A 26,604-nucleotide genomic window follows, 5' to 3' on the forward strand; every position below is an offset into this window, starting at 1 on the left:
CACCAGTGTCAGGCTGAAGATTTCTCTGCAGCCGAAAGGCGTATTCGCACAACCTTGGCTATACTTCTCTCCATATTCCCCTCTCCGCAGGATGACAAGCAAACAAATTTCACAAACCTACACAAGAGCCATCTGGAGCCTGCACAAAATCCCAATCCAGCCAGCAGAACCTTCTGCAAGCCGGGGCAGGGGGACACACTAGTGGGTCGAGAAGTAGTACTGAAGTACAGTACATTCAAAAACCCTTGACCTAAGTGCTTGAAAACAAGCCTGACAAGTGCTAGAAATGCATTCAACTTCTCACAGGCTTCTTCATGTCGCCCCACGGTAACATTTTACACTGATAGAGGAGCAATGACATTTTCTAAGAGAGATTCATTTTGAAATAATCAAAGAAAAAAGACTTATACCTGCCAAGACTGCAGCAAAAAGGCACAGGAAATAAGGAAGGGAAGTGCTGCCCCCAACTACGCCCAGCAGCAGATAATACATGGAATTGCTGCTACCATGAGGGGGCTTTATTTTTTTTGCCACAACATCCTACCTCTCCACAGTTTGTAAAATTCAGCAGAGTGGGAAAATGACACAAAGATGAGAGTCTTTAAGCCAAACCTCTCTGTCCCCAGTGCGCTGCTCATGACCAGCACAACCTAAACTCAGAGCCAGACCTTGCAACAAAGCCAAGGCAGAGACGGGCCAGCTCCTAGCACAAAATAATGACATTGCACCAGGCAATCCTGTCACAGCTATATAATTTAGGTAGGCCCCGGGAGCATCTGAAGTATACAAGTGTCTTCTCCAACCTTCAGATGCAGTTTGAAAGAAAAAGGTATCACGATGGCTTGCAAGCCCATTGCCTTGGCTGAAGCTGAGCCCTTCACCTCAGCTCAGTGCTCTGCACCACTCAGAAACACTGCACCCTCAAAATCGTAGCACGTTGTCACCAGAAAGCACACATTTGCTCTTTTTCTAACTCCCAAATGCGTTTCTTCAGTTTGGGAATAAAAGCAAAGGTCTCCATCTTAAAACTAGAGGCTATGGTACTGTCATCCTATATGAAGGCCAGGCAATAAACATTTTGCTAGTAATTTCAAGAATGAACCACTCTGCAAAATGCAACCCAGTGCGATGGTGACCAGAAAACATTAACAATTTTATTGGTTTACAAGAAAATAAAAAACAAAAGCAAGACTGAAAGTATGAGAATGGGGCAGAGAGGGTTTTGTTGGTAGTTTTAAAGTGACTAAGTGCATCTGCAGAATCAGCTGCATTATCCCAGCAACACTGAGAATACACACAAAAGCCAGAAATGCCCCCTTTTTGAAAGAAAGGTTTAAAAGCTCCACAAACTAGGTCACCAACAGGCCACAGAAATATCTAAGCAGGCAGCAGGCACCTCATGGGTTGTACACAGCAGGCTTGCAGCAAAGGCCTGGAATAAAAGACAGCAAACACCAAGACAGAAATCCAACAATAGCTATTGAAGAAAGGCAGTTAATAGCAACAAAGCATGTAAAGCACGGGTCAAGGAGCTGGTCAAGTACAGGCCCTTCAACTCCCTACCCTCCTCCAGTTGCCAGGAATCAGGATTTACAGACACAAACCAGTGGTGCACATGGCATACAGCACTATCAGGCAGACACAAAAGCAAAACAGACACGTTAAATCTGCAAAATGATAAGAACCTGCAAAATGCGTTCTGCAATATTACATAATCACTTGCTTTCTAAGGGCAGCGCAATACTTTTCATTGTTCCAGTCTCCAAAAAAAGAAAGCGAAAGAAAGAAAAAAAAACCCAGGAATTGCACAATTTATGTTCTTGTGGTTAACACATTATCTCTGTGTTCAGGGCATATGCAGTCTTTATTGTTTATATGTTTATTGGCCTGTTTATTGTAGAGACCTTGATTTTTAATTGGCAAGCCACAACTTCAGTCAATAAGATAATGTATTTCAATATAATAAATATATTTGTAGACAAGATATAAGAGGCAATGTACAACATCACTAGGCAGGTCTGATTTGCTGACTGCTTTGTATCCGGTATACTAACTTACCCTCACCTAAGTGAGCGTGCAACACAGTTGCACACTGCTGACAGGTGGAGTGGAAGGACCCAATTCAGCTGGGCACAGACTCATATTCATGCTCTAAAGGTAGGTGGTTACACATGGTGTGAACAGCTATGAACAGTTACTCCCTCCTTACTCTCATTTCTCTTCCCTTTCACTATTGTGCATCTTTCCTTTAATCGTAAGATTGTACTCTTTTTCCCTTACCAGTTTTCCTTTGTGCTTTAAATATGCTAGCTTTCATTTCCCCCTTTCTACCAGTATCTTCATTCTCTTTGGCTGTTCTCAGTATTTGCATCTCTTTTTTTTCTTTTTTTTTGGCCTACGACCCTGAATCATTTTTCTGCTGCTTTGTTGCCTTTCCCTCGTCCTTCTGGCTGTCCTTCCCCCTGCCCCGGCCAATTTTAGCCTAGACGGGTTCTACATCGCCTCTGAGCAGCTTCCGGTGATGCACGAAGCAAGACGTCTAACCAGCGCCACGTGCGGTTTGTGCTGCCCGATGCTGCACGGATGGCAGCACCCCATTGCGGTACGGTTTTTGCTTTAGTGAACCTGTTGCTCTGACCTTCAAGAAAAGGCAGCAGGCTGCAGAGCACTTTGGACCCCGAGGCAGATGGCCGCGAGCTTGAGCTCGCCCAGGCTGGCGCCGCTCCCCGAGAAAGGCTGGGCTGGCGCACAGACGTCCTCTGCTTTTACCGCAGAAAGTCCTGCTGTATCGAAGACGCAAAAGCATCAGCCACAGCCTCTGCCCCAGCACGCAACAGACCCCACGGCCGAGCACATCGCAGAGCAGGACCGAGTCTTTGAACCTCTACCAAAAAATAAAAATAAAAAAGCTAAAAAAAGGCAGGACAGGTTTGCCATGCTAGTCAGTAATGCTAAGGTTTTTTAAAAAAAGTCCCTGCAACTTCACCAGCCTTTTTTGTACTTTTTGGCAATATGAGACTGCGTAAGCAGCAGGAAAAAAAAAAAAAAGAGAGAGCTCAGGGGATATGAGCACTTCTTCGCCTTAGGTTCCTAAATTAGGAAACTTGTCACTCAGCTTCCATCCAGGCAACGAGGAAAACTGACTCTTCCCAAGGGCCAAAGAAGCTAAATTAGACTCCTGTCTGCTTTCTGGTGAAGCCTCTCTAACTCCAGAGGGAGCTTGAGAAGAGCAGCCTCCTAACACCTAAAGCTCTGTCCTCAAACTACTCGTCATCCACCGCCCCTTGCCGCGGAGGGAGCTTCCCCACAGATGAGGCCACGTGCCGGTGGTGAGGATGGATCCTGCTTCTTACTGAGAGTCAACTTCAGGTCACGTGGCCCGTGTACCTTGCCTGACTGGTGTCCCTAAGGCTCTTGTGTTGGTTTTAAATATATTTTTATCATAATCCATGCAACCTGACCACCATCGTATCCTCTGCACTGATCTGCTTTCAAACCACCTAGGGGAAATACAGCAATGCCACGACAGCACTGCAAGTGTACAGGATACCACACGATACTCAAATGACTAGGCAACACTACTGCAGCAGTCTTGTGGTATCAGTAACACTAATATTTTTCCCTGTTCGCCACTACTCCGCGGCCACTTCCTTCCTTCGGACGCGCAGCCCTTCGCGGCTCCGCCGCAGCGCTGCCAGGGCGCGGGCCAGGTCTGCCGCCTCCACGGGGTCTGCGGAAACGAGTCTGCCAGGAGAAAGCTGGGCCGCCAGAAACATCCCGTGAAAAGACGGGAACAAAAACCAGCCAGGTCAGTGCCACTTCGCAGTGTCATCTCCGAAGTCCTGCCAGGCACCCAGCGAGACAGCGGGCACTCGGCAAGGGGAAAGGCAACTCCCCCTTCCTCGTCCTGCCACGTCTCCGCCAGACCCCGCTGCCGCCCTGCCCAAGGGTTAGCCTCGACACCGGTGTTGTCGTGGCACTTTTTTTGGGTAGTAACTTGTTGGTGCTGGCAACATCAGTACTTCGAAACACTCGCGGCTTGCAGCTGGTGCACACTGCAGCAGCCGATCCGTTAAGGTGCGTTTCAGCCTCTGCTGCGTTGCCTCCCGGAGTTAGTAACTAATGCCTGGATCACATTAAATTGAGGAATTCCAGTTCTGTGGGAGCCAACAGTAATTTTGCCAATAACTTTGACAGAGCCATAATTTCACGCTGGGTTAAAAAAAAAAGAAAGAAAAAGAAAAAACACAAACCTTTTATATTTCAGCTGCTTTTAACAAATATAACCCTTATTAGACTGCTCTACTTTTTAGAGAACAAACAACTTCATATAGTAATTTCTGCATTAACTCCAGCAAAGGCAACCAGATCTTTCGGGACACCTAATACCTAGACCTCTTAAACTTCATGCAAAGTATGTTTTCATATTCTAAGCAGTTCCTCAGCAGCAAGTCAGCAAAGTATGATTAGGTTTAATTTTAAAATTACAGCCTTTATATTCTATCAAATATAACAAAATTTTTAATGAATTACAGCAATTTAATCTCAAAGAAAAACTACTGTATCATGCCAGATGATACACTAAGAAATTCAACCAGTTTTGACTTTTATTCCACAACTCTCTTAGGATTCAACTCTGTTGTGCAATCATAACAGCTAACACCACAATGCATGTACAGATGGTTTTCATACTGATTGAAATGTACTTATAGACCTCACCTGCTCATCAAATGCCTAGTCTGTAACAGATGAGTAATTAACATCTTCAGCATATTTCCATGGAGAAAAAACTTGAGCACCTGGTGCACTTTGCTTCGGGATTCTGCATACAGGATGTCTGACACAGAACAGCAAGGACATCTAAGAGCTTTAAAACAAATACGCACATGCACTCGCATTTTTAAACGCTTGTGGAAACGGCACTTTTTACTTGAGAGCACTACAGCTATGGTGTTAAGAGGCACCTTAATGCAGAAACCTCAAAACCTTGTAAAGCATGCAGAGGATCCTCCTTACAAATAATCCAAAAAACAAGCATACATCTGTTTTATTCTCTCCAGTGCTAAACACATCACACCAAGATTACTGGCTCAGTGTCAAACAAGTCCCCAAATTCCCTTTTTATTCCAAGTGTATTCCCAATGGCAACGCAACATATTGCTCAGGCAAACATACAGGTCAGCGTCCTAAATGCCAAGGGATGGCATCCAACCACATATACACTCTCACATATGTGGTCTAATTTTAGTTTGATGCATGACTATTGAACCTATTTGTGCTCTCATTAGTAAGAAATAAACACCGACAGTTCGAAGACTGCAAAGAGAGTAAAATCTTTGAAGATTACCTGATCCCACCAAACACACACGCTGCCTATGAAAGAACTCTTTGGAAGTATTAACAGGAGAAAGAGCAGCAGCAAGAAGCAGAATTCCAGGTGGTCGTTTTTAGCCTTAATTTGGTAATCCCAAATTGCAGAAACAATTGAAGCAGCTTCACAGGAAAGGTCAAGACCTGAGTACATACACAAACTTAAAAGACAAATATTAACATTTGGATCCACTGCCTGCCAAATACCATCAGCTCTGAAAGAAGCTTGTAGGAGTTGAACGCATCCATTTAAAGTGATTCAAAGTCACTCAGAGCTATTGAAAGTCCCATTTTGGAGCCTTTTATAGCATCTACAAAACTCTCAAGCATACAGCTGCCACATTTGTGATGAGGAGACAACCTTCAGTAAACCAGGAGGGGAAATGGGCCTGTAAGAACATGACAGTCTTCAGAGGAGCACAGAGAGGGAAGGGAAAAAAAAGGGGAAAAAAAAAAGGCAGTAAAATAAACAAGACTACTCACCAGGTCAGGTATCAGCATTCCTACATGATTAAATAAAATTAAAAAAAAATTAAAAGAGCTGGGAAAGTCCCACACAGAACAGAAACAGATATGGACTCAAGGCAAGTGGTGGCTGAGAGACTGAGGTAAGCAGAACACAAACTGGTTATTTGTTTTATATACTACGTACAACTGAGACTGCCTATCAACTTTGATACAGAGTTAACTTATTTCTTTTCTTTTTTTTGTTTTTGTTTTTTTTTGGTTTTGTTTTTGTTTTTGAGATGGGGTAGAGATATACAGCAATGGAATTATCCTTCAGACTCTTAATAATAAGGTCCCGAAGAGAAGCAGAAAAACAATGAACAGTTTAAAAAAAGTGAAATGTTTTAGATGCTTTATATATGAGAAAAAAAGTACTGAGAACACATGTCAGAACAATTTTAACTTTAGGTCACATTTTCTTCTCAGGTTTCAGAAGGTCTTTCCAGGTATCTTAAAGTGTCAGATTATCACTGTAATGATATATAAGCTTCTTCAAGGACAGATTAGTTTCAAATTTTAGGCTTGCAAATGAACTGGAGTGATCTATAACAACTGACCACTGCTCACTAAACACTGCAGTTAGTATCTCGAACCAGGCAGGAGACTACTGGAGAAGGAGAACCTTGCAAAACCAAAGGGGGGTTATCCTTCACTACTTCTTGGAAAATATTCTTTCCTTCTTTCCCCTTCCTCATGATTTTGAGCACAAAGCTTATTTACAGTGATTGGCTCTGACTGAGAAATTCCCATGTTTAACATCTATATAAAGGCCATCTGTTCTACAGAAAACAAGGTCCGTTTTGTATACAAAAAAACCCTGAGTTGTCATTCTCTTCTAATCATATTTCCACTTTATAAAAGTTACCAAGACAAAAAAAATACAGCTTTACTTGTGCACTACTTTAGGAGCAGGACGCTGGGAGGGGGGAAAAGGTGACTAGTATTATTAACAGAGACTAGTTTTGCCCCCTATCTTCCATACCTCAGTTAGTAGACAGGATGTTACACCAAGTGCTAGACTCCTCAGAGAAGAAAGACCTAAATTCATCCCACTGAGCATGTGCTTCTTCCAGGCTCCTAATTGGTTTCTTAAAGCAAACTCTTCTACATATATAGAGCAAATATTTAGAGTACTCAGAATTCTGCAAAACAGTTGATAGTGCCACATATATGAGTACAGTATCTGACATACTTTCTCTGGCTCTCTACAGTGGGCACGATTTCATCCTGGTTAAGAGGTGATTTGGTCATTTTGTAATTAGTGTCACAAGGAACTCTTCCCTAAGCAACTACTGAAGAAAGTGGATAAAAATTAGTATTTAAACCAATGCAATTATGAGTTTTAAAACTAAGGCTTGAATTTTTAATCAAGACTGAAAGTGATACAAATGAGCTACCTGCTTTTTCTTTCCTTGCCTGCATTTTTAGCAAAACTACAAATACCACAATTACTGAAAAATCTGGTGCTCTTGCACTTAATTGCCTACTAGTCCTTCCAATCAGAGCCAACATCTGGGAAAGCTGAGCTCAAGCACATTCCTATTCAAGTTAAAATAAGTAATGTGCTGTAAGCCAGGTGTGTCTTACCTTTGAGTCTCTAGAAAGATGGCAGGAAGGTAACAGCATTGCCTACGACACTTTCTTTGATGGGGTAAGTTCAATTTCCAATTAATTAATGAATGCATTAAGCTAACAGAGAAAGTGAGAGGAAAAAATTCTAGCCTCTTGTTTTATTACAGAATCAGGGAGATTTCAGGTAACTTTATTTTCAAATTATAAGAAATCAAGCCAACATGCTGAGGTTGACAATTCAGAAGCGGACACTGCAGATTTCTGGAAGTAAAAAAACATAGCTTTGTTTTTTCTGCTTAGTAACAGTTTGCTAATCTGTACAGAAAAGCTAAGAATCTAAATACTTAGAGTGCCAATTTTCAGATTGTTGACAACAGTCTGTTATTCCAGATATTTGTCATTTAACTGCCTAATGGTAAAATTAAAATTACATTGAACTAAGCTCTCTTAAGCAACCAACCAAGCAGTTCTCTATTAATGAATCAAAATAATACTAAATTAGTAAGTATAAAGCTATTCTTCCATGTCTTGCTGTTCATGAATCAGATGGATTAGCCTGAGATTAAGACAAATTTGAAGTTCATTACTAGTGTATTAAAACATATAAGAGAATCCCTACTCTAGACTGGTCATATAAAAGGGCAAAGGGGGACACTAACTATACAATGATTAGGATGATGACTGTGTGTCAGAGCAGCTGTTAGCTTAAAAAAAAAAAACACAAAACAATCTTTAAATGTCCTTATGCCCCCTTGTCAAAACAAGGCAGATTAACACGAAAAACGTCATGTTTCAAAGCAGTCTTCCAGGGCATTCACAGCATGTAGGTGTTTGGCATAAGGAGCCGACCCTCCGTATGTCCCCTGAATGACCATACAAACAGCCAGTGCCACCATGAGATCCGTCTCTGCTCTTGCTTAGCTTTGAAGCCAGTATCAGAACACACACAGAATGGGGAACAGGAGGCTGAACACCCTTTTTCTACATGCTCAGATAAAGACTGTCCCACTCTAAAGACCATGCATTCTGGCTGGACTCTGCCCCAAAGCATAGGCTACAAAGGTTCAGCAAAAGCCTGAGAACAGTTAAACTGCATAAATCATGCACGGGTATTCATATGCACGTGCCTTTTACTTTCCACACAGCAGCAGGCTGTATGACTTGCCACTCTATCCACCCAATTACACCAACTGTCTCCAAAGCCTATCCATCACACCAAAACAAATACTTCACCCTTCTTCCCTGGATTTATACAGCAGCCAATGCTTTGCAAATACATTTTATTACTCTCAGCACATGACAAGGTGCTCTCCTCTCAGTCCTCATCAGCAGCGAGCACAGCAGCAGATCTGGCTTTGTCCCCACCGCTCCCAGGACTCCTCCCCAGCTCTGGCCGCATGGCAGGAGATAAGAGAGCTGGGGCCAGCCCAGGGACCAGCACCACCCTGAACCACCCATCCCAAGAACAGGCCAAAAGGCAGGTGGCAAAAGAGGGCAGAAAAGACAGGCACTTAGGAAGAGTGGGAAGAGGAGCGCGAGGTCCGAACCAAAGCTGCATGGAGAAAGCTGCAGAGCAGGCCTCCGTAAGAGCCGCCCCGCTCGTTCGAGCTGCGGTTGCAAGGAGCGCAGCGACAACGCCATCCTCCAAGCAAGACGAGCTGCCAGACATGGCTCGGGCATCAAGGTCCAGTGCCAGCAGGGCGGACCCAGGCAGCAGGAGGGAGAGACCGAGGGAGGGGTTTCATGCACACCCTCGGTTAACACTGCCACAAAAAGCAGCAGTGCCCCCTCCACCTGCTTGGCCCTGTCCCTGCATCGTACCCTCCCCTCTGCCACTACAGACATCTGTCTGACTAAAGGGAACCAGATCAGGAAATGATTAAACCTAACCTGAGGAAGGGGGGGGGGGGGAAGGGGAAGAGTGCTTTTAACCCAAAAGAGTTTCCTGGTCTGACTTGTAGAGCTGCAGGAGCTGAGGACAGCACAGGGATAGCAAGGAGGGCCTCTTTCTCTTGCATTGCTGGCTAAAACCACAACTGTTTCAGGCATGGCCCAGACAGGTGCTAGAAGAAAGTAAAGATGCTATAAGATACGCGTAAGATCTATGGAAAAGAAAGCAAGCAGAAAAAGAGAAAGTAGGAAATGAAGATAAGCAAGAAGAAACTAACAGAACAAGAGAAAAAGACAAGATGTCAAAATGTAAAAAGTTTGACTATTTAAAATAGGTTATTACACATGAGAAAGTTTACTCCTGTTGCATGTATCTACCAATATAGCTTCTTCATACACAGTAAGCTCACAGCCCCACTGAGAGAAGACCATCACTGCCTGCTATTTTTACAAGTATAGACATAAAAATAGCATGTGTGGCTCTTCAAGGCGGTATGAGCCATATGAAAGCAAAAGTGTTAACACAATGACACCACGCTTGTCTTCATTTCTCCAAACCAAATTATCACCTGTAGGTGAGAAAGTCCATTTAAAGCCTGTGTAAAAGCCAACACACAGATTAAATACTTGCTGTTTGGATGATGGGCATCTTCTAGGGCAGGGGGGCTCAGAGCAGTGATATGTACTCATTACATATCATATCATAGATATATCTATTCATATATACACACACCATACACACACAAGCTTTTTTCCAATGCAAATAGAATCTTTTGACAGTGCGGGGGACTGTAACTGCGTATTAAAAAGAAACCAGACCTGATGACATATCATCTTTAAAATATTTCAGTTAAGGCCAATTACGATATAAGTTGAAGATAGAAGCCTGACAGCTCTTTGCAAAAATGTAGCAACCTGTTTTATTTTCCATTAATGCCGGATCACGGAAAGGCATAGCATTATGTCCAGTCCAGTCTGAAATACAGTACACCTGGCCTAGGCTGATGTTCTAATTTCAAAAGTGGTTGAAAGCAACTTAAAAAAATTAAAAAGGATAGTTGACTTATTTGCTAGCACACAGCACCAGCATGCAATATACTGCCCTGGAAAAAACTCAAGTCTTTTACTCCTGGCCTCAGTAGGCAAGCAACACAATTGCAAAAGGACCAGTATTTTGGAAGGAGCACATGCAGAGCAAAGCTGTTCCAAACAGCATGTAATGCAAAGGTCAGCAAGGCAAAGTTCATCAGTGAATGAATTACAACATGCAAGCCAGAGATAAAAGATTAAAGAAGTGAGAGTTCAGTTTGCCACCCTAGCTACACCTTTCAGAAGTCTAAAATTAAAGGAAAGTAGGTATAACAGTAACAACTCCTTTCCAAACTATTTTTTTCTTCATCTATAAGAGATCATTTAGCAACCATTTAACAATTTTCTCCAGCAAGCTTTTTTTTTATTCTAGCTTCACATACAGATACTTCACTAGATATTTCCAACTAAACATAACATGTAGATGTATGCATCTCTATATAATCCCTAAAAATAAGGGAGTAAAAATAAGTTTCATTTCTTCTTCATCCAATAAAGCTCAAAATCATGGACCCCTGGGTGATTTGATGAAACTGTAAATAGGATACAACAGCAGTGACATTATATCAATTAAAATTTGAAGTTAAATAATACTGAAATATTCTTCTGGCACTATTTAGTGAAAACACACTCATTCTGTGCATGCTGTAGAAACATACTGATTTTTGGTGACTAAAAAGCCTTTTCTCAACAAAAAGAAACGCAGCACTTTTTTTTAATGAAGACAAGAACGCCTGCTTCTTTTGGGGGCGGGGGGAGGGAACAACACTCTGACACTGAATAAAACCAACCTTCAGTATTACAAGCCGGAACCCTTTCCTTAGGAAGTTTGGGGTACTAAGTTTAATGACTATCTAAACAACCTGCAATACTCAAAGAGCTGAGGTTGAAAACACAGTTTTAGGATGATTCCGTTTGTACAGTCTAAACATTGCACTTTGAAAAGCTGAAAAGTAGTTATGACAAAGTCATTTTGAAAAATTTTCTCATGAGGTACTCCATTTAACTTTATTAAAGATGTTAAGAAAAAACATAACACAAAATCATTTTCGCTTGACCAAAAGAGTCAATTTTTTGGGGTTTGGCCACTACAGTTAATCATCAGGTACAGAGCCTTAATAGCAGTCTCCATGTCATTATTTTGAGAACCGGACTGTTAGACATAATGGCATAGAGACCCCATGCACACACACAAGCCATTCCCGTTAAGTTTCTAGACTGTCCCCACAAACAGACACTAGTGAATCTGGCACTATGGACTCTGCAGAAAAGGTGAATGAAGCTGTGGCCAACTGGAAATTGCAAAGTACTGCACACTAGTTCTTCCAAACCATTTTTGAAGAAATATTACTACTATATTTCTTAGATATCTGTGACAGTATTAAATACCTGAGTAATTCTGCAATTTGTGCATTTAAAAGTGTTTTGTCATCCCTCACACAACTAGTAAACCGTGGCCTTTTCAAACAGTCTGAAGCCTTCAGGATTACTAGTTTCATTACACTTCAGTGATGTCAAACAACATTTCACTGACCAACACCAGGGAAAGGTAACGCTCTGTTCCTTCCTTATCTTTACCTTCCAACTTCTTCTGCGCCTGAAGCCGTATTTCAGATACGGCAAAAATGACGGGATTAAGCGTGATCCCGCTTGACAGTTAGAAGAGTCAAAATCCCAGGCACCAGCTGTTACGCCAGTGCTGGAATTCTTACAGTAGCTGGAACTTGCTCAAAGTTGGTATCATTAAGTGCTCTAAGCAGCTCCAGTCCACTAGGTCAAACGTTCTCTCAGAGATCAAAGGCAAAAGTTTAACAAAATGCCTGACTGAGCTAACTGGACCACACAATATTTTTATCATCTTTGAGTAGGTAAATATAAGACATCTGCGTCACGTAAAGTATGAATAATGCATGTCACATATTGGAGTGTACAGCAGGACTTATCCCACGTGTTTTATTGCATACAATAGTTTACTGGTACAAATGAGCTTTAAAATGCTAGTTGGAAAACTGGACATTAAAAGGCCTCTTTGAAGAATTCTTCAAAACCATGGATTAAGAATGTCATGCTTGATTTTTCTTCTTTTTGAATAGTTTAATATTTACTTCAAAGTGGAAATTCTAAAGTTTCAATAGTACCATCACTTAACACTATCATACCTTTATCTGTGCCAGATTTGTACACTGGACTAATTATTTTGCTGCTTTAGCAAATGAGTAAATTTTAAAAAGCAGTTAAATCTTCAAAATCTGTCACTTTCTGTTGTGGCAAATGAAGGCTTACCAGTATGCAGAAAAAACATCCAACTACCTGTCAACACTTGTCATTGACTTTCTTCTAACATCCTGAACCAAATTTGTTTTGGAAGGCACCCTTTTACAGATTTTCAAAATGCAAGAAAAAGTTTTTAAGGAAACTTGAAACTTTTTTTTATAGGTTAGTCCAAATAAGCCCATCTTTAATTCTGTCAAAGACTGTGGCCCAAAGTAGCACATCCAGTAACTCAACTATTTACTAGACAGCATTTCTTATTTCAGAGCCTGATCTCAAGAGACAGAAAATGGAGGAAAGCAACCTGTGGTGGCATCCAAGCAATCAGCAAGGCAGGAATTGTAGTTTGGAAAGAATAATGTTACTAATTATCTTTTTCTCACTCAAGGCAGCTGAAAACCTTAGACCTCCAAAACAACTATTTCTCACTTATCTCTGAAATAGCTCTTTTGCAAAAAGATTTTGACAACCAATTTTTATTTCCATGCAAACTTAAACATTTGTTCAAGCTCATCCTAAGGCAGAAACAGTAAGACAACATCCATCCCTCTTGCGTGCTCAGCACAAAAACAACAGAAAAATGAGAAGCCCGCCTCAAATGGAAGACCTGCTGATGCACATGCACAGGAAGTCAGTTAGCAGACTGCTAGCGCTTTACTAGTTTTTTAATTAAGTTAACAAGCTCCCAAGAGAGCCCATTAACCTAGAATTAGGAACTGAATAGAACACCATGTTTTGTGAAGTGACTTTCTCCTTTTTGCCTCAGGACGCTGAACCCTCTCCGCTTTCCTCAGTTTGGGGAACAACTTTGGTAATTTCATAGAATGGTAAGGTTGGAAGGGACCTCTGGAGGTCATCTAGTCCAACCCTCAGCCTAGCGCATATGGGGACTGAACCCACGACCTTGGCATTAGCAGCACCATGCTCTAACCCGATGAGCTAAACCTGCCCCCAATCCACTTTCTCCATTAATTTCTGTTCAGGCTGCTACTTTGATGTGAAGTCTCTGGAGCACTAGAAGGAAAGCACCTTAAACTTCAGCAGCTGTAGCCGATGTCCCCAGGGCATGCTAGTGGACAACGGGATGGAGATGCTGCAAGCTTTCAGGTTTTGCTGCTACAGGAAATCATCACGATTTCAATACATCATAACATAAGCCAAGAGAATGAAAGTTAATTGGGAAGAAAACTAACAAATTCTAGCTTTTCTAAGATAGCTTTGCTAGGTCTTCTTCATAAAGTCCATACTTTAACATACCTTCACTATATGGAGCATATGCAGTACTTGTATACTGCAGTAAACCAGAACAGTTTGAAAGGTGCACACAGATCAGTGACAGTTAAGCTAAGCTTCCTGAAGCATTTCAGTACAACAGAAGGATTTTTCAATCTATTAACAGTGAACCCTATAACCTTTACTTTCAGAGCCCAAGTTCACTTTTGGAAATGAGTAATTACCATAGGCTCTTTAACATCTCAATGATAAAAAATAAAATGACCAAACTACTTTTTCCTATTTCCTATCTGAATCTCAAAGACTATTTACCTTTAAACAACGTTTTTATTATTGCCATAACAGCTACCTACTTTATCTGTCTCCAGGGAAGAGCGGGAAGGTGAAGGATCCTCCCCTCCCCCATCCACCCAAAGCCGCATCTCTCCGACTACCAGTGAGAAATCTCAGGAACCATTTTAAGCACAGTACGAAACTGCTGTCTTCTGCTACATCTCAACAAACAGAGCTTCCTCAGGCGTGCAACGAAAATTTTGCATGAAAAGCTTGGTCCCCAGCTGACAGACAAAATTCGGTATTTATGCAGGAAAAGGTCCACTTTAAACAGTTTGCTCTCCTTTTCTCAAAGTGGGAAAGGAAGAAATATTTTTTCCTAAGTAGAAACCATCAACAACAGCTGTTAGAAGCAGCAATAATTCAGTCATCCCATTTCTATTCCACTCATGCTATTCCCACAAAGGTTAGGCACAAGAGCCCTAAGCTGACCCTGGGTTTGCAAACAGACTGGTCCTGATAGGAGAGAAAGAGGAGGAAAAGATAAACTGAGAACTGCAGTGTTGCAGTACAGGACAGACCAATCATAAACGTCTTCCTGCTCCCACACTTACCCCTTCTGCCATACTTGTGTCTTATCAGACCTATTCTCCCTCAAACCCAAGCTAAGGGCAAAGACAGGAGACAAACGAGGAAAGCGTTTCTGGACAACTCCAGCCACTGGAGCACAGCAGCGTTACACTTGTTTAAGTCTTGTGATCTTTATGACTTGCATGGCACTGAAAGCCATACCCACATTAATACATACCAAAGGAAGGAAATGTTTCACTGGTAGATGTCCAAGCATTTTAATTTGGACACTCAAGAGGAAATATGGTATATTTAAAAAAACAATCCGCAATGCTATTTACCCAATCCTTCAAAAGAGGCGGCCTGACATGAACAGAAACAGCACAGTTGAAGGCTACATTTCTTAAAATCTTTACTATTTATCTGATTTCAAAAAACAAAGCAGGATATTTATTGTTCCGCCGTAACACGTTGAAAGGTCTTTGACTTAAATTTTCCTTTACCTTGCTGTGAACATTAACACTCCAAGACTACTTAGGTTTGCAAATTTTAGAATTGAAAATCAACCTCTAGTTTAAACAAATGAATGACAAAGTACACAATAAAGCCCTTAAATAAACATAGGGGGGTTCTGTGCAAAAGCAACAAAAAGTAAACGTAGCTTAAAGATAAAATTATGACAAAACAGACACAAGAGGGCATTTATTTCAGTCACTTATATGCTGCCTTTTATTTCTTGGTTTTTGGTAACAAGGGAATATTAATCGAGAAAATAAAGTAATGAAAACGTATTTAATATAATAAGGCAGAAAAAAATATGATTTTTCAGTAGTCTGTCCAATCACACTACAATATTCCCTAAAGCAAAAAAACAAAATGAGCTTTAGTACTCATGTTTTCATTTAGGTTTTGCTTACCTTTGCTCTTGTGGATGCTCTTCTACATCTTCCTCAGAATCAGCCTAACAAACAAAGAAAATACTATGTAAGGATCTCAGAATTGTAAGTGTGTGCACTGGACACATATACTGTTTTTAACTCCTCTGAAGATGGATGCTCTTGTGACTCACTTGCAAAAGAACTTGTAAATCTAAAATTCCTTCACCAATTCCTCCATGATGCAAATAAGGTGGGATGCTAGCCATTCCCATTTGAGGTTTCAGCCCATTCTGCCAAGGTAACTGGTGACTTAACACAGATATTCCATTATTTTTTTAAATGTTGATTTAATTTACTTATTCATACAAATGCATTTATCCAAAATTCTGCTTGCACATACACTTTCAATCTAAAAATCAGTCACCCTCAAACTACAAGGAGACTAATTCTTTGCCTCTTCAAATTATTTGCTCTGTGTCAGAAAATTTTATTAGGTAGTACCTGAGAAAATAAGATACAGAATGCTTTGAAGTTCAGATGATGTAGCAGTGTTAAAAACAACAGTAAGGTAGCAAATCCCAGCTAAAATAGTAAGAGGCCAAACCTAGAGCTTGCCAATGAACAGTAAAATGCACAGAAATTGTAGCATATAAGCTTAAAACACACCAGCTGAGCTCAACTGTCGGACTAAAGCAATTTTCAAGATATACAGGAAACAAACTGTGACAGCTTGCAGTTCAAAACTAAACACTTTGAACCAGTGCATAAGTGTTCCTCTCTCTTTTTTTTTTTTTTTTTTTTTTTTTTTTTTTTTTTTTGACAGTTCAATGAGCTCCCTGCAGGAAATCCTTTTAAAACAAGCAGAAAACTGTGTTCTGAACTGGCTGAAATTTCCAAGAGAGCTTTAGGTATAATTCAAAATGGAATGTGTTACAATGACCCGATATCCACCGATGAAATGAGGAACAACTTAAGGGAGATTAACGTTATCAAGAAGAGGTCACAGCTGTCCTGCCAAGCACAGCTGATAAGGTTTCTTGTCTACTGCAGAAGCAGGTGATGGGTCTACAAGATACAGGCTACAAACTGTAGCAATGAAAAGGTGTGGGGTGGAGAGGTCATTTAAATTAAGAAAATATACCTTCCATCATTCCTCCCACAAGTTTTTCACTTCAACTGCATCACTGAACAGGCCTCAAGTCACAGCTTTGACTCCAGCTTCAGTTTTCACTATACACGGGAAAAAATTCACTTGCACAAACACAAAACTTCTTTCTACAAACTTCAGATGCCCACAGCCCCACTAGTCTACTGAAGAGGACAGACAACAATTTCTGAAGACCTTAGCCTCACAACCGAGGGGAAAAAAGGCGATACTAAGCACGTATGGTTAGTATGATCAAAAATAGCTTACAGATATTCCCAAAAGCTACTAGATACATCTGATCTTTAGTCAGAAGCAGCTCATCAACTAACCCGAACAGCAGAGTCTTCACAACAGCATAACCAAATCTGTAACAAGACTGACAGGAAAGTAAGTTAACTTGAGGACTCTGTAATCTTCCTGCAAACCCATCTTTAAAGGGAGCTTGGACACACCGCACTAATTGTCCAAGATCTATAGTTCATCATGTGGTTCTTCAGCACAAATCTACCAAGAGGTCCTTTGCACCTAGCATTCCTGAAGGCCTGACAGCCTCCTTTAATGACTGAGCTAATCCTTGCCTGTTTGACTACTAGCAAAATACAATACATTTGTGCCCTCTGTTTTCCATATTCCTTCAAGCTCCTTTTCTGTTTCCAGGAACTCAGTACCATACTGAGCAAAATTAGAGGACTTCTTATCCACCTCTTCCATAAACAGCTGTTCTGCTGCAACAGGCTGGCAATCTATCCTCATTTCAAATGGCTCAACTCTTCCTTTAAACAGCTTAACATCTGCCAGGCACTGGAAACCTGGGGTTATGTCATTACACTGTGTTCACTCATAACACTATCTTACTGTTGACTACTACTCTTCCTTTTTGTTAAGCAACGATGAAGAAATTCTTCCCAATCTATGGTGCAGCCACAGCATGAAAATCTCAACTGTGCAAGAAGGGGGGAAAAAAAATTCAGAGCAGCCTATCCATGACAAAACCAAAAGAATAAAACAACAAAAGAAAGAAAGAAAAAAAACACACAACCTTCCTCTAGACCTCATCCTGAACATGGACAGGTGCCTATCTTCTGCCAGGAAGCCCCCAGAAGAGCCTCTCTCATGTCACACAAGGCATGAGTCTGAGCTGACAATTTCTGCATAATCTGCATGGCCAGCCAGACTCAGCCATATCAGCACCATCCAGAAGCTCAACCAGAAGCCTGAAGGAACCTTATAACAGCACAAAGAGTAATGTAATTCCCACCCTAAGTCTGTCTCAGGCTTTCCACACAAGTTGTGTGCCTTCAGACAAATGCTGCTTTGAAGTAAGTGACTCCCTATTTCAATTTACACATACAGCATGCCTCTGTTAATGACATACTGCTGTGTCAAGTATCTCAAATACATATGTAACATCAAGGCCTTCACCAGCTTTCAATCAGGCAGAGCCATTAACCATATTAGCCCCCAAGCAGCACTGAAGAAAATGAATTGAAGGTGAGGCTCTATTACATGGACCAAAAGGGCAGGCAAGGGGAAACAACCACATACACACAAAAATCTTCAGGCCTAGCCAGAACGCTTAAAATTTAAAACTGATACAGCTCTGTATTTGACAGTGTCTGTAACTCACTATGATATAGCAAATACTGTGCCAGCTCTCTTTTTTCCACGTTTATTCAAGCACCTGAAACATTATCGTAGTAATCTGAAATAAGCAGTCACAGTAATCTCATTCGCATCTGCAAACAAATCCAAACGTACACCAGACATTCCTCCTCTAATACATCTTGCTCGTCTCCTACATGTAACATGCACCAATAGTAGAAACTCCATCACTACAAAGTACTTCACATCAGATAGATATGACAAAGCCTGATATATGTTAACTTTGATGAGATCCTGTCATTTTCAATCTTAATACTAAAACCTAGACTACAGCCTTCGTTATTTCATTTTAAAGTAGTGCCTCCCTTGAAACTGAAGGGGCTAAGAGGAAAGTATTGAATGGTCTCCTCTGTAGATACCTAACTGACATGCCATTACCTTCAGATTTCCAGATTCCCAAAGTAGTTTCTGAAGGAGAGAATCTCTGCAACACTGACCTTCTAACACCTCTTTAGGTGATGCCCACAGTCAATAACAAACGGCATTTATGCATCTCCTTTCATAATTCTGTAGGCATGTCGACAGAAGGGCTGATCCCCTCACTATCATCTTTCAGAAAAGACGTAATTAACTGCGCTTCAGCTTTGTACTGAAGCACTCAAACATGACTGTTCATATTTCACGTTTTTTTCAGCCATCAGTGGGGAAGGGCTTGGGTCTTACACAAAAACTTTCCTCCCAAGCATTTTAGTAAAATAAGTATTAACAAGTTACAAACAAACAAGTAAAAATCACAAAACTATAAACAGTCTGAATGAAAAACACAACTGCTCTAATCAAGTCTCCCTCACTTAATATTTGCTATCTCAAAATCCCACTGATTTTCCATTCATCTCCCAGTTGTCAGGGTGGGCAATACTTTACATTTTCAATGTTAAAAAACAGCAAGAAAAACAAGAACCTAATCACCCCAGAGATATTTTGCATCATTGTGCTGTAAAAAGGAGATCTGAAACAAGGCAGGAGCTCTGTTGCTACCCCTCACTTCGTGCCACCTTTAAGAAACGCTCAACCCAAGAGAATACTGACATCACATCAGACTGGAACACAGAGCTCATTTCTACAAAAAAGGGACCCCACGAAGAAATACTAGCATTGGAGGCAGCTACAAACTGATGAAAGATTGTCAGCACACCAGATAAGGCCAGCTTCTTCTCAGGTCAGACATGCAATTACAAGACTCTAATACTCTGGCTATCATTTAGAGTCAGCTATGGAGCAACAGCAGTAGGCAAGCCATCACTGAACGGCTCTGCAGTCAAAACGCTTTCAGAAGAAGCTCAAATCAAGAGAAAAGATCCCAGGCACAGGAGGGGAGAGGTGGGGGGGAAAGAAAAAGCATGAAGCTATATATAAGAGGGAAGTTGGGAGGGGGCACACGAGAAGCATGAACAATGAAAGGGAAGCAAGAGGAAACAGAAGGTAGAATGACAAGGGTGGAGGCATGTAGGCCCTGGAAGATTGTACTCCAGAATATGAATTCATGTACTTCAAGCAGACGAAGTGATGCTATAAGAGAGCTATAAAAGTTACAAGTATTAAGACGTTCCTTCTGATTTCTTCATTCTGTATGTGATCCTCATGGCTGAATGGGATCCTGTGTAACTTGTATTCTCAAATTTTGCGTGGAGCAAGAAACACTCAAAATTGCCATGTAACAGACAGCTGATGATGCATGAAAAATAAGATAATAATGCAAAGCCACTAGAAAAGGGAAAAACATCAATGTTAGTTATTCAACAAAAATAGGCAAAAGCACTGAACAGACACAACTTCTATCCCTTGTGCTCAGGGTAGGTGATGCAGATAGAGCGGAGGTACTCTGGGAGAGGAGTATGCAAATTTCTTTGGATTTTTCATTTCTGTATATCAAGCCTTTGCTCTGCTGTGCCGCAATCACTCCTCCTAAATGAAACAGGAAGAAGCAAATCTAGGAACTGAAGTATTTTCTGCTCTTTAAAGTCATCCCTGAGACTTATCTTTTGACATGTGGATGAAGCAAAACCTGAATATTCCCTATCTAGCAATATTTGTTATCTACTTTACAGCAAGGAAGATACTCCTCTTACCACCACATCATCACTGTTCCAGTACACCATCACGTGGAAATAACCCTGTATTCGTGCAAGTGAGAAAGTCTGTTATTGCAAGGAAGAAAACACGGAAAACCTCCTTGACAATGACAAGACAGGTAATTTTTTCCCCCCAGAGTGGAGGAACCAACAAGCAATAAATCTCCCAGGAGTTTAAGCATCCCTCTAACAAAGGGAAACCCACAATTAACAGGTGAAGTGGCATTCAAATTCTCCAAAGAGGCAGGCATGTGCCTCTGCTGGTGCTCATCACCCTCCCAGAACTCAGCAGGGTAAAATGCTAAACTGTTTTAACTAGTTCAGAACCACGGACATAGCAAGGATGATCAACACAAGATAGGGTTTGACTCTTCTGGAGCTCTGAGGAAAACTATGAATAACAATGGCCAGTGGCATTACTCCTAATGAAAGCGGGGGAAAAAAATCCCTAAAGAATTGCTAAGGAAATAGTCTTGGAAGAGTCAGTCACCACCTCCAAGAGGTTCTGCAGGAGATAGATAGACCACCTTTCCTCTTCTTGCTAAGTGGAAAGGGTGTTTCTGAACGGGTCACTGGGCCACAGACCCAAAGCCTGAAAGTTGCTAAAAAGGCCAAAGCCTGGAGAAGAAGAGAAATCCGTGCATCAAGGTTACGTGCCTGGGCTTGGATCACACTTTGGTCTTAAAACCTGTTTGAGAAACCTGGGCCCTCCTGTTTCAGTTTTAGCAGCATCTGACTAGATGACTTTGTTTCTCCAAGCTCTAGAGAGAAAACTACGCAAAACAGTCTTTGCACCACTGATGCTCATAGGTACTAGTAAGCCTGGCTTCTAATGTCAACGTTTTATTTTAGAATATCTATCACAATTTTCACTTCTCCCTCTGTCGCTTTTACTTTTCCTGTGTACCTAATGCAGCACCAACAGAAAACAAAAGATGTGAAAGCAGCCTAATCTTTAACCTTTCACTGCTCCAAGGATTCAGCAGGAACATGTGCTAAGCAATGTCAAGCTCAAGGGCCATTTATGACTGGCTTTGCTTAGGCTATATTAGAACATACTTTGAGAAGATGCTCAAGAACAAAGCGTCTTCCAACAGGACCTAATCTCCTCAGGAAGTAAACATTATGTGATCATCTTTCAATTGCAGTCCTGCTATGAGAAGTAACTACAAACGATCTCATTACATGGTTCTACTTCTTCTGCATCTCAATGTCTTCATGGCAAAGGACCAAACAAGCACAAGACTCTGCTTCTTGAGCATCCCTCGCCACAGAGACTCTTTGCTTTCTCTTAGTATCCCACCTACACTTGTCAACTTACAAATAGCATAACATAGTTTTAGAAAGAGTTTTTGCATATACAATAGAAAATACTTTGATAATGCCACAATATAGGAAGCAGGGCCCTGGAAAGCTGGCTGTTCAAGCAGCAGTGGCAGTATCAGTGGCTAGCTAGCAGAGGAGAGGAATAATACTACTAACACTATTAATAAACACTGCTATTTTTCCTTGCATTCACAGATATCAACAGCACGGCAAGAAACGCAGGACACAACAATGGCTTAGAAGAAAGAAATTATTTCTTCTTCCTCTCACGTGAGACGACGTCCCTACGGACCGGTTCCTCCCGCCCGCACGCCGGTGCCTTGGAGCCGCGGGAAGCACGCCCGGGCGCACGGCAGAGCCCGTCCGCGCGGGCTGGGCGACGGCCTCACACGCCGCCAACTCCAGGCCGCCGTGCCCAGCGCTGCTGCCGGGCCGGCCCCGCTTGCCCGCGCCGCTTCGGCCCGCGCTGTCACCGCTCCCGCTCCCGCTCCGGCGGGGAGGCCGCGCGAGACGAGCAGCCCCCCGCAGCCCGGGGGCACGGCGCCAGAAGGGATGTGTCATTCGAGGGGAAAAACAAACTAACAAAATTAAATTAAATTAAATTAAAATTAAAAAAAAAAAAAAAAAAAAAAGAAGAAGGCTTCGTCTGAGCAGGCCACGAACTGCAAATACGTGCACGCCGATGGCGTCTCCACCGTGCAAGCGCACGCCAGGCAGCACACCTGCGCTATCAAAATAAAACCAAAAAATCCCCCGAATTGTCCCCAAAACGGGGGGAGCCCCCTCCCCGGGGTGTGGGGGGGGGGGGAGGCCTCGCCGCCCCCCGGCCCCGCAAGCCCCCCGACCCCCGGCCCGCCCTGCGGGCCCCACAGCGCCGCGCCCGCCCCCCGGCGCGGCCGCGCCCGCAGCCGCCGGGCCCCTCACCTGGGCGGGCAGCAGCAGCTCCCCCTCCTCGGCCGGCCACAGCTCCACCACGCCGGGGATCGGCTCCATGGCTGCGGGCAGAGACACAACAACCGCACACGGTCACGCCGCCGGCCCGCTCCGCTTTGCGGCGCGGCGGCCGCTGCCAACCGCCCTCCCCGCCGGCCGCCGCCCTCACCCCTCACCTTGCCCCTGGGCCCCGCCGGGGCGGCAGCAGGGCAGCAGGACGTGGAAGACGCCCAGCAGGAGGTTCATGGCCGCGGCCGCGCGGCAGTAGCCGCTCTGCTGCGGGTAGCGCAGCCCCGCCATGCCGCGCCGTGCTGCGCCGCGCCGCGCCGCGCTGCGCCGAGCTGCGGCTGGGCCGCCGCGCCCCGCCTCGCCCCGCCCCGGCCGCGCCGCGCCGCGCCCGCGCCACGCCCCCTCCCGCGAGGACACGCCCCCTCCCGCGAGGACACGCCCCCTCCCGCGAGGACACGCCCCCTCCCCGCGAGGACACGCCCTCGGTCGCCTGGCCACGCCCACACGCAGGCCACGCCCACGCCCCGCCCGCGGCGGCGAGCACGTGGCGCGGGGCTGCGGGCCGCGCGTGCACCCCTAAATACGTATCCGTATGTTTTAAATTCATACCTACTTTTAATTTTTAATTATTTTTATATTTATTTAAAAAAACTTCCTTTTTTTTTTTTAATGCGCCTGGATGACGTGGGCGTGCCAGGCTGGGGAGGGGGGGGAAGGGGGCACGTGGAGGGGGGGGGTCCCCCTGCGCGCCCACCCCCCCTCCGCCTCCCCGCGCAGCCTCTGAAAAATCCTCTGAAAAATCCTCCTCCTCCTCAGCAACTGCAGCGAGCGGGCCAGGGGCGGGCAGCCCCCACCCGCCGCCTCGGCAGGGGCCGTGTTTAATTTTTATGGTTATTTTTAGGCACGTTTTCCTCCCGCCGCTCCCCGGGCCAGGCCAGGCTGCCGGGTGAAAAAAAAAATGCATTAAAAAAGCGAGTAAAGGGAGCGAACAATGAGGCAGCGTGGAGGGGGAGGGGAGGAGAGGAAAAACCCCAAAATAGCCCAGATCTGTTGACTTGAGCGCAGATGTGCTTCTGGAAAATGCTGCCAAAGCAAATAGTGGGCGTAAGGTTCAGAAAATAAACAGGCTGGGTGATTTATTTGTGTTATTGTTCCTCGACTGCCCAGTGCCACTCTCTGTTACGGCGGTGCTCTTTCTCTCTGGATCTGTTGCGTTTTTAGGTAACTGTTCTAGTATCTGCAGTTTTCCCGAGAGGTCTCGCCTGTAATTAGGAAATTTATAAAACAGAACTGTAAAGTAGAGTCAAGTAAGAGCTTATGCTGGTCATGCACTTTCAGCATGCATGTAGTAGGCTCTTTTAATCGTATTTTGACATACTTGTCTATTTTACTCAAAAGCATACCCTCAAATACTTAAATTACAGGAAAAAAACAATTGTTAAATGAGTTATGCAAACTTTGAGAAAAAAGAAGGGAAAAAAGGGCAAATACTGCACTAATGAGGTTTGCAAAACTCAGCATTGCATCTGGTTCTCTCATCTCTCCATAAGGATCACACATAGTAACTCACAAAAAACAAAGGAAACGTGGTGCTGACTCACAAAAGCCTCATAAAGAAAGCCGAACAAACTACAAAACGCATTCTTCTCCCTCAAATGAGGTGACAGATAAGACTTTTTGAGAAACCGGCCGCTCTCAGAGAGGGGCAATAGCAAAACAACTCCGCGTTGCCCTCTGCTCTCAGCGACTGTAAAATCTTCCCGCAGCCCAAGGCCGGCCTCTCGGGCAGCGATTTCGCTCGGCAGCCGGGCGCGTGGGGGAAAAAGCCACGCTGAATCTCGGACGCAGGAAAAAGCCACGCTGAATCCCAACCTTGGAGAAAGCCAAGCTGAATCCCGACCGTGGGAAAAAGGCCACACTGCAGCCTGACCGCGGGAAAAAATTGTGCTGCGCTCCGACCGCGGGAAAAAATCCCGCTGAACCCAGGCCGTGTTTTCGAGTTGCTCAGAATGGGAGACTTTGGCTTTTGCCCGCCTTGAGTTGAACCTGCGGGTGCTAACGGCAGCCTCCGTCCTGCGCCCGCATCCCCCTCGCTCTTTCTCCCGTCCTTCGAGGGGATCAGCACGCTCGGAAACGAGAAAAGGGAGTAAGCGGTGGTGGCCGACGCGGCTCCTGCGCCGCTCGCACTTTCTGGAGGTGTTTTAATTATTTATTTTTAAAAGCAGCGCTAATATTGCTGCGTCGATCCAACGCTAGGTAATCCAGAGAAGGACGCTGACGCGCTCTGCCCTCCCCTCGCCCCGCTCCGCCGAGGTGGTTTTTAGCGCTCGGCAGAGCGCGGCGGATCCTCGCGCGCAGCGGGATTTTCAACGTCTCCTGCGCGCCACAGCAGCCGTCAAAGCCCCGTGAGCCCCGCTTAGCTCCCGAAAGCCGGCGGGAGCGTTGTCTGCGCCCAAAGAGGCGTCTAAACCTGCGGGGAAGCCTTGCACGTGGCGCCGGGCTCCCCGGGGCTCGCCGGTCCCCTTGCAGAGGGTCCTGCGGGGAGCGCGACCCAAGGGGGGGGGGGGAGGAAGTTTTGCCGCCTCCTTCACCGAAGAGAAATGAAGAAGGTTGGTGGCTGCCCCGTGGCTCAGAAACGAAGCGGTGCATGCGACGGTACGGCACAGCCAACGAAAGGAGAGCCGCCACGGCCCAGCCGCAGGCAAAATGCTGGCGGCGGCGGGAAACGTGAGGTTTTTGACTGCCGGAGCTGCAGAAGGCTTTAATCTGGGCAACATGTATTTTCACTCGATCTCAGTCCAGCTGAGCTGTTTTTCACTGAGACTAAAAGGAGGTAAAATCAGCTGGTTCGAGGCAGACAACTGGCACGGGAAATTTTAGCCCAAAAGTCTAAAGAAGTTATAAAGCAGCTGGAATCGGTTTAATATCGCGGTATGTCAGAAAAAAACGTAGCGGCCTTGAAACCGTTCGTTTTGTGGCACAAGGGCAGCGGAGAGGAGCAGCTGAAAAGCCGCGAGCGGCGGCGATTTGATGAAACAAGGGGTTTGCCGCCGGGCTAATGCCCGGGGATTAGGAGAGCGTCCCGGGCACCGGCTCCGTCGGTGAAACCAGCCGCCCCCGGGGACAAAGCGCCGCGGCGCTTTCGCAGCAAAACCGCCGGCAAACCTGCGAGCCGCCTTCCCCCGGTGCACGTGCGAGAGCGGCGCTTTGCACCCGTCTCCTCGCTGCAAGGACCTGGCGCTGCGCGCTCGCACTTACGTGGTTTCTTGTTTCTTGACTCACTGGAGCAAGCAGCCAGCTTTTCCCTCGCTCCTGAGGGATCTCGGGTTTCAGCCAGTGTTGTTCCGCTCTTTCTTACATACTTACCCAGCAGTATGTTAAAAAAAAAAAAAATGTATATTTTTCCATCTGCTTTCTCCCTGCCGGAGCTGGGTTTAATGCCACTTTTCTTCCCCTCCGCTGACCCGGGAAAGGCGCTGGGGGCAGCCGGGAGCCCGCGGGCGGCTGGCGGGACTAAGCGGGCACAGGGAGGGAGGAAAACCCCTCTGGAGGTTTTCCCACTCCCCTCGGGCTGAGAGTACCATTTAGAGGAGCCCTGCTGCCTGCTGGCGTAATATTTTCTTCTCGCAGAAGCGAGCGTACGAAAAAGTGAAAAAAGTTGGGTGCCGCTCTGAGCAGCGCTGATCTCACGGGAAATGGAAAAAAAGCAAAAACAGGGGGGGAAAAAAAATAGGTGACAACGTTCTAAAATTATTTATACATTTCTATTCCCAGATGATTTGGAGCAGCCAGGAGGACAGGT

At 44.3% G+C, this 26,604-nt stretch overlaps 1 protein-coding gene across 5 annotated transcripts in view; it reads right to left on the bottom strand.

Annotated features, from left to right (window-relative positions):
• Positions 1-23,103, bottom strand: part of TMEM131L (transmembrane 131 like) — an 82,640-nt gene extending 59,537 nt beyond the window's left edge. For all 5 annotated transcript variants that reach the window (XM_062573848.1, XM_062573847.1, XM_062573845.1 and 2 more), the window contains exons 1-3: positions 22,970-23,103; positions 22,785-22,855; positions 15,693-15,736 (exon numbers count right to left, since the gene is read on the bottom strand). In XM_062573848.1, coding sequence (XP_062429832.1) covers positions 15,693-15,736; positions 22,785-22,855; positions 22,970-23,093 — 239 coding nt within the window. In that variant the 5' untranslated portion in view covers positions 23,094-23,103. The remainder of the gene's footprint in view (positions 1-15,692; positions 15,737-22,784; positions 22,856-22,969) is intronic.
• Positions 23,104-26,604: the final 3,501 nt, after the last annotated feature.

The sequence above is a fragment of the Rhea pennata genome, chromosome 4 (assembly GCF_028389875.1).
Source record: "Rhea pennata isolate bPtePen1 chromosome 4, bPtePen1.pri, whole genome shotgun sequence".
Taxonomy (NCBI): domain Eukaryota; kingdom Metazoa; phylum Chordata; class Aves; order Rheiformes; family Rheidae; genus Rhea; species Rhea pennata.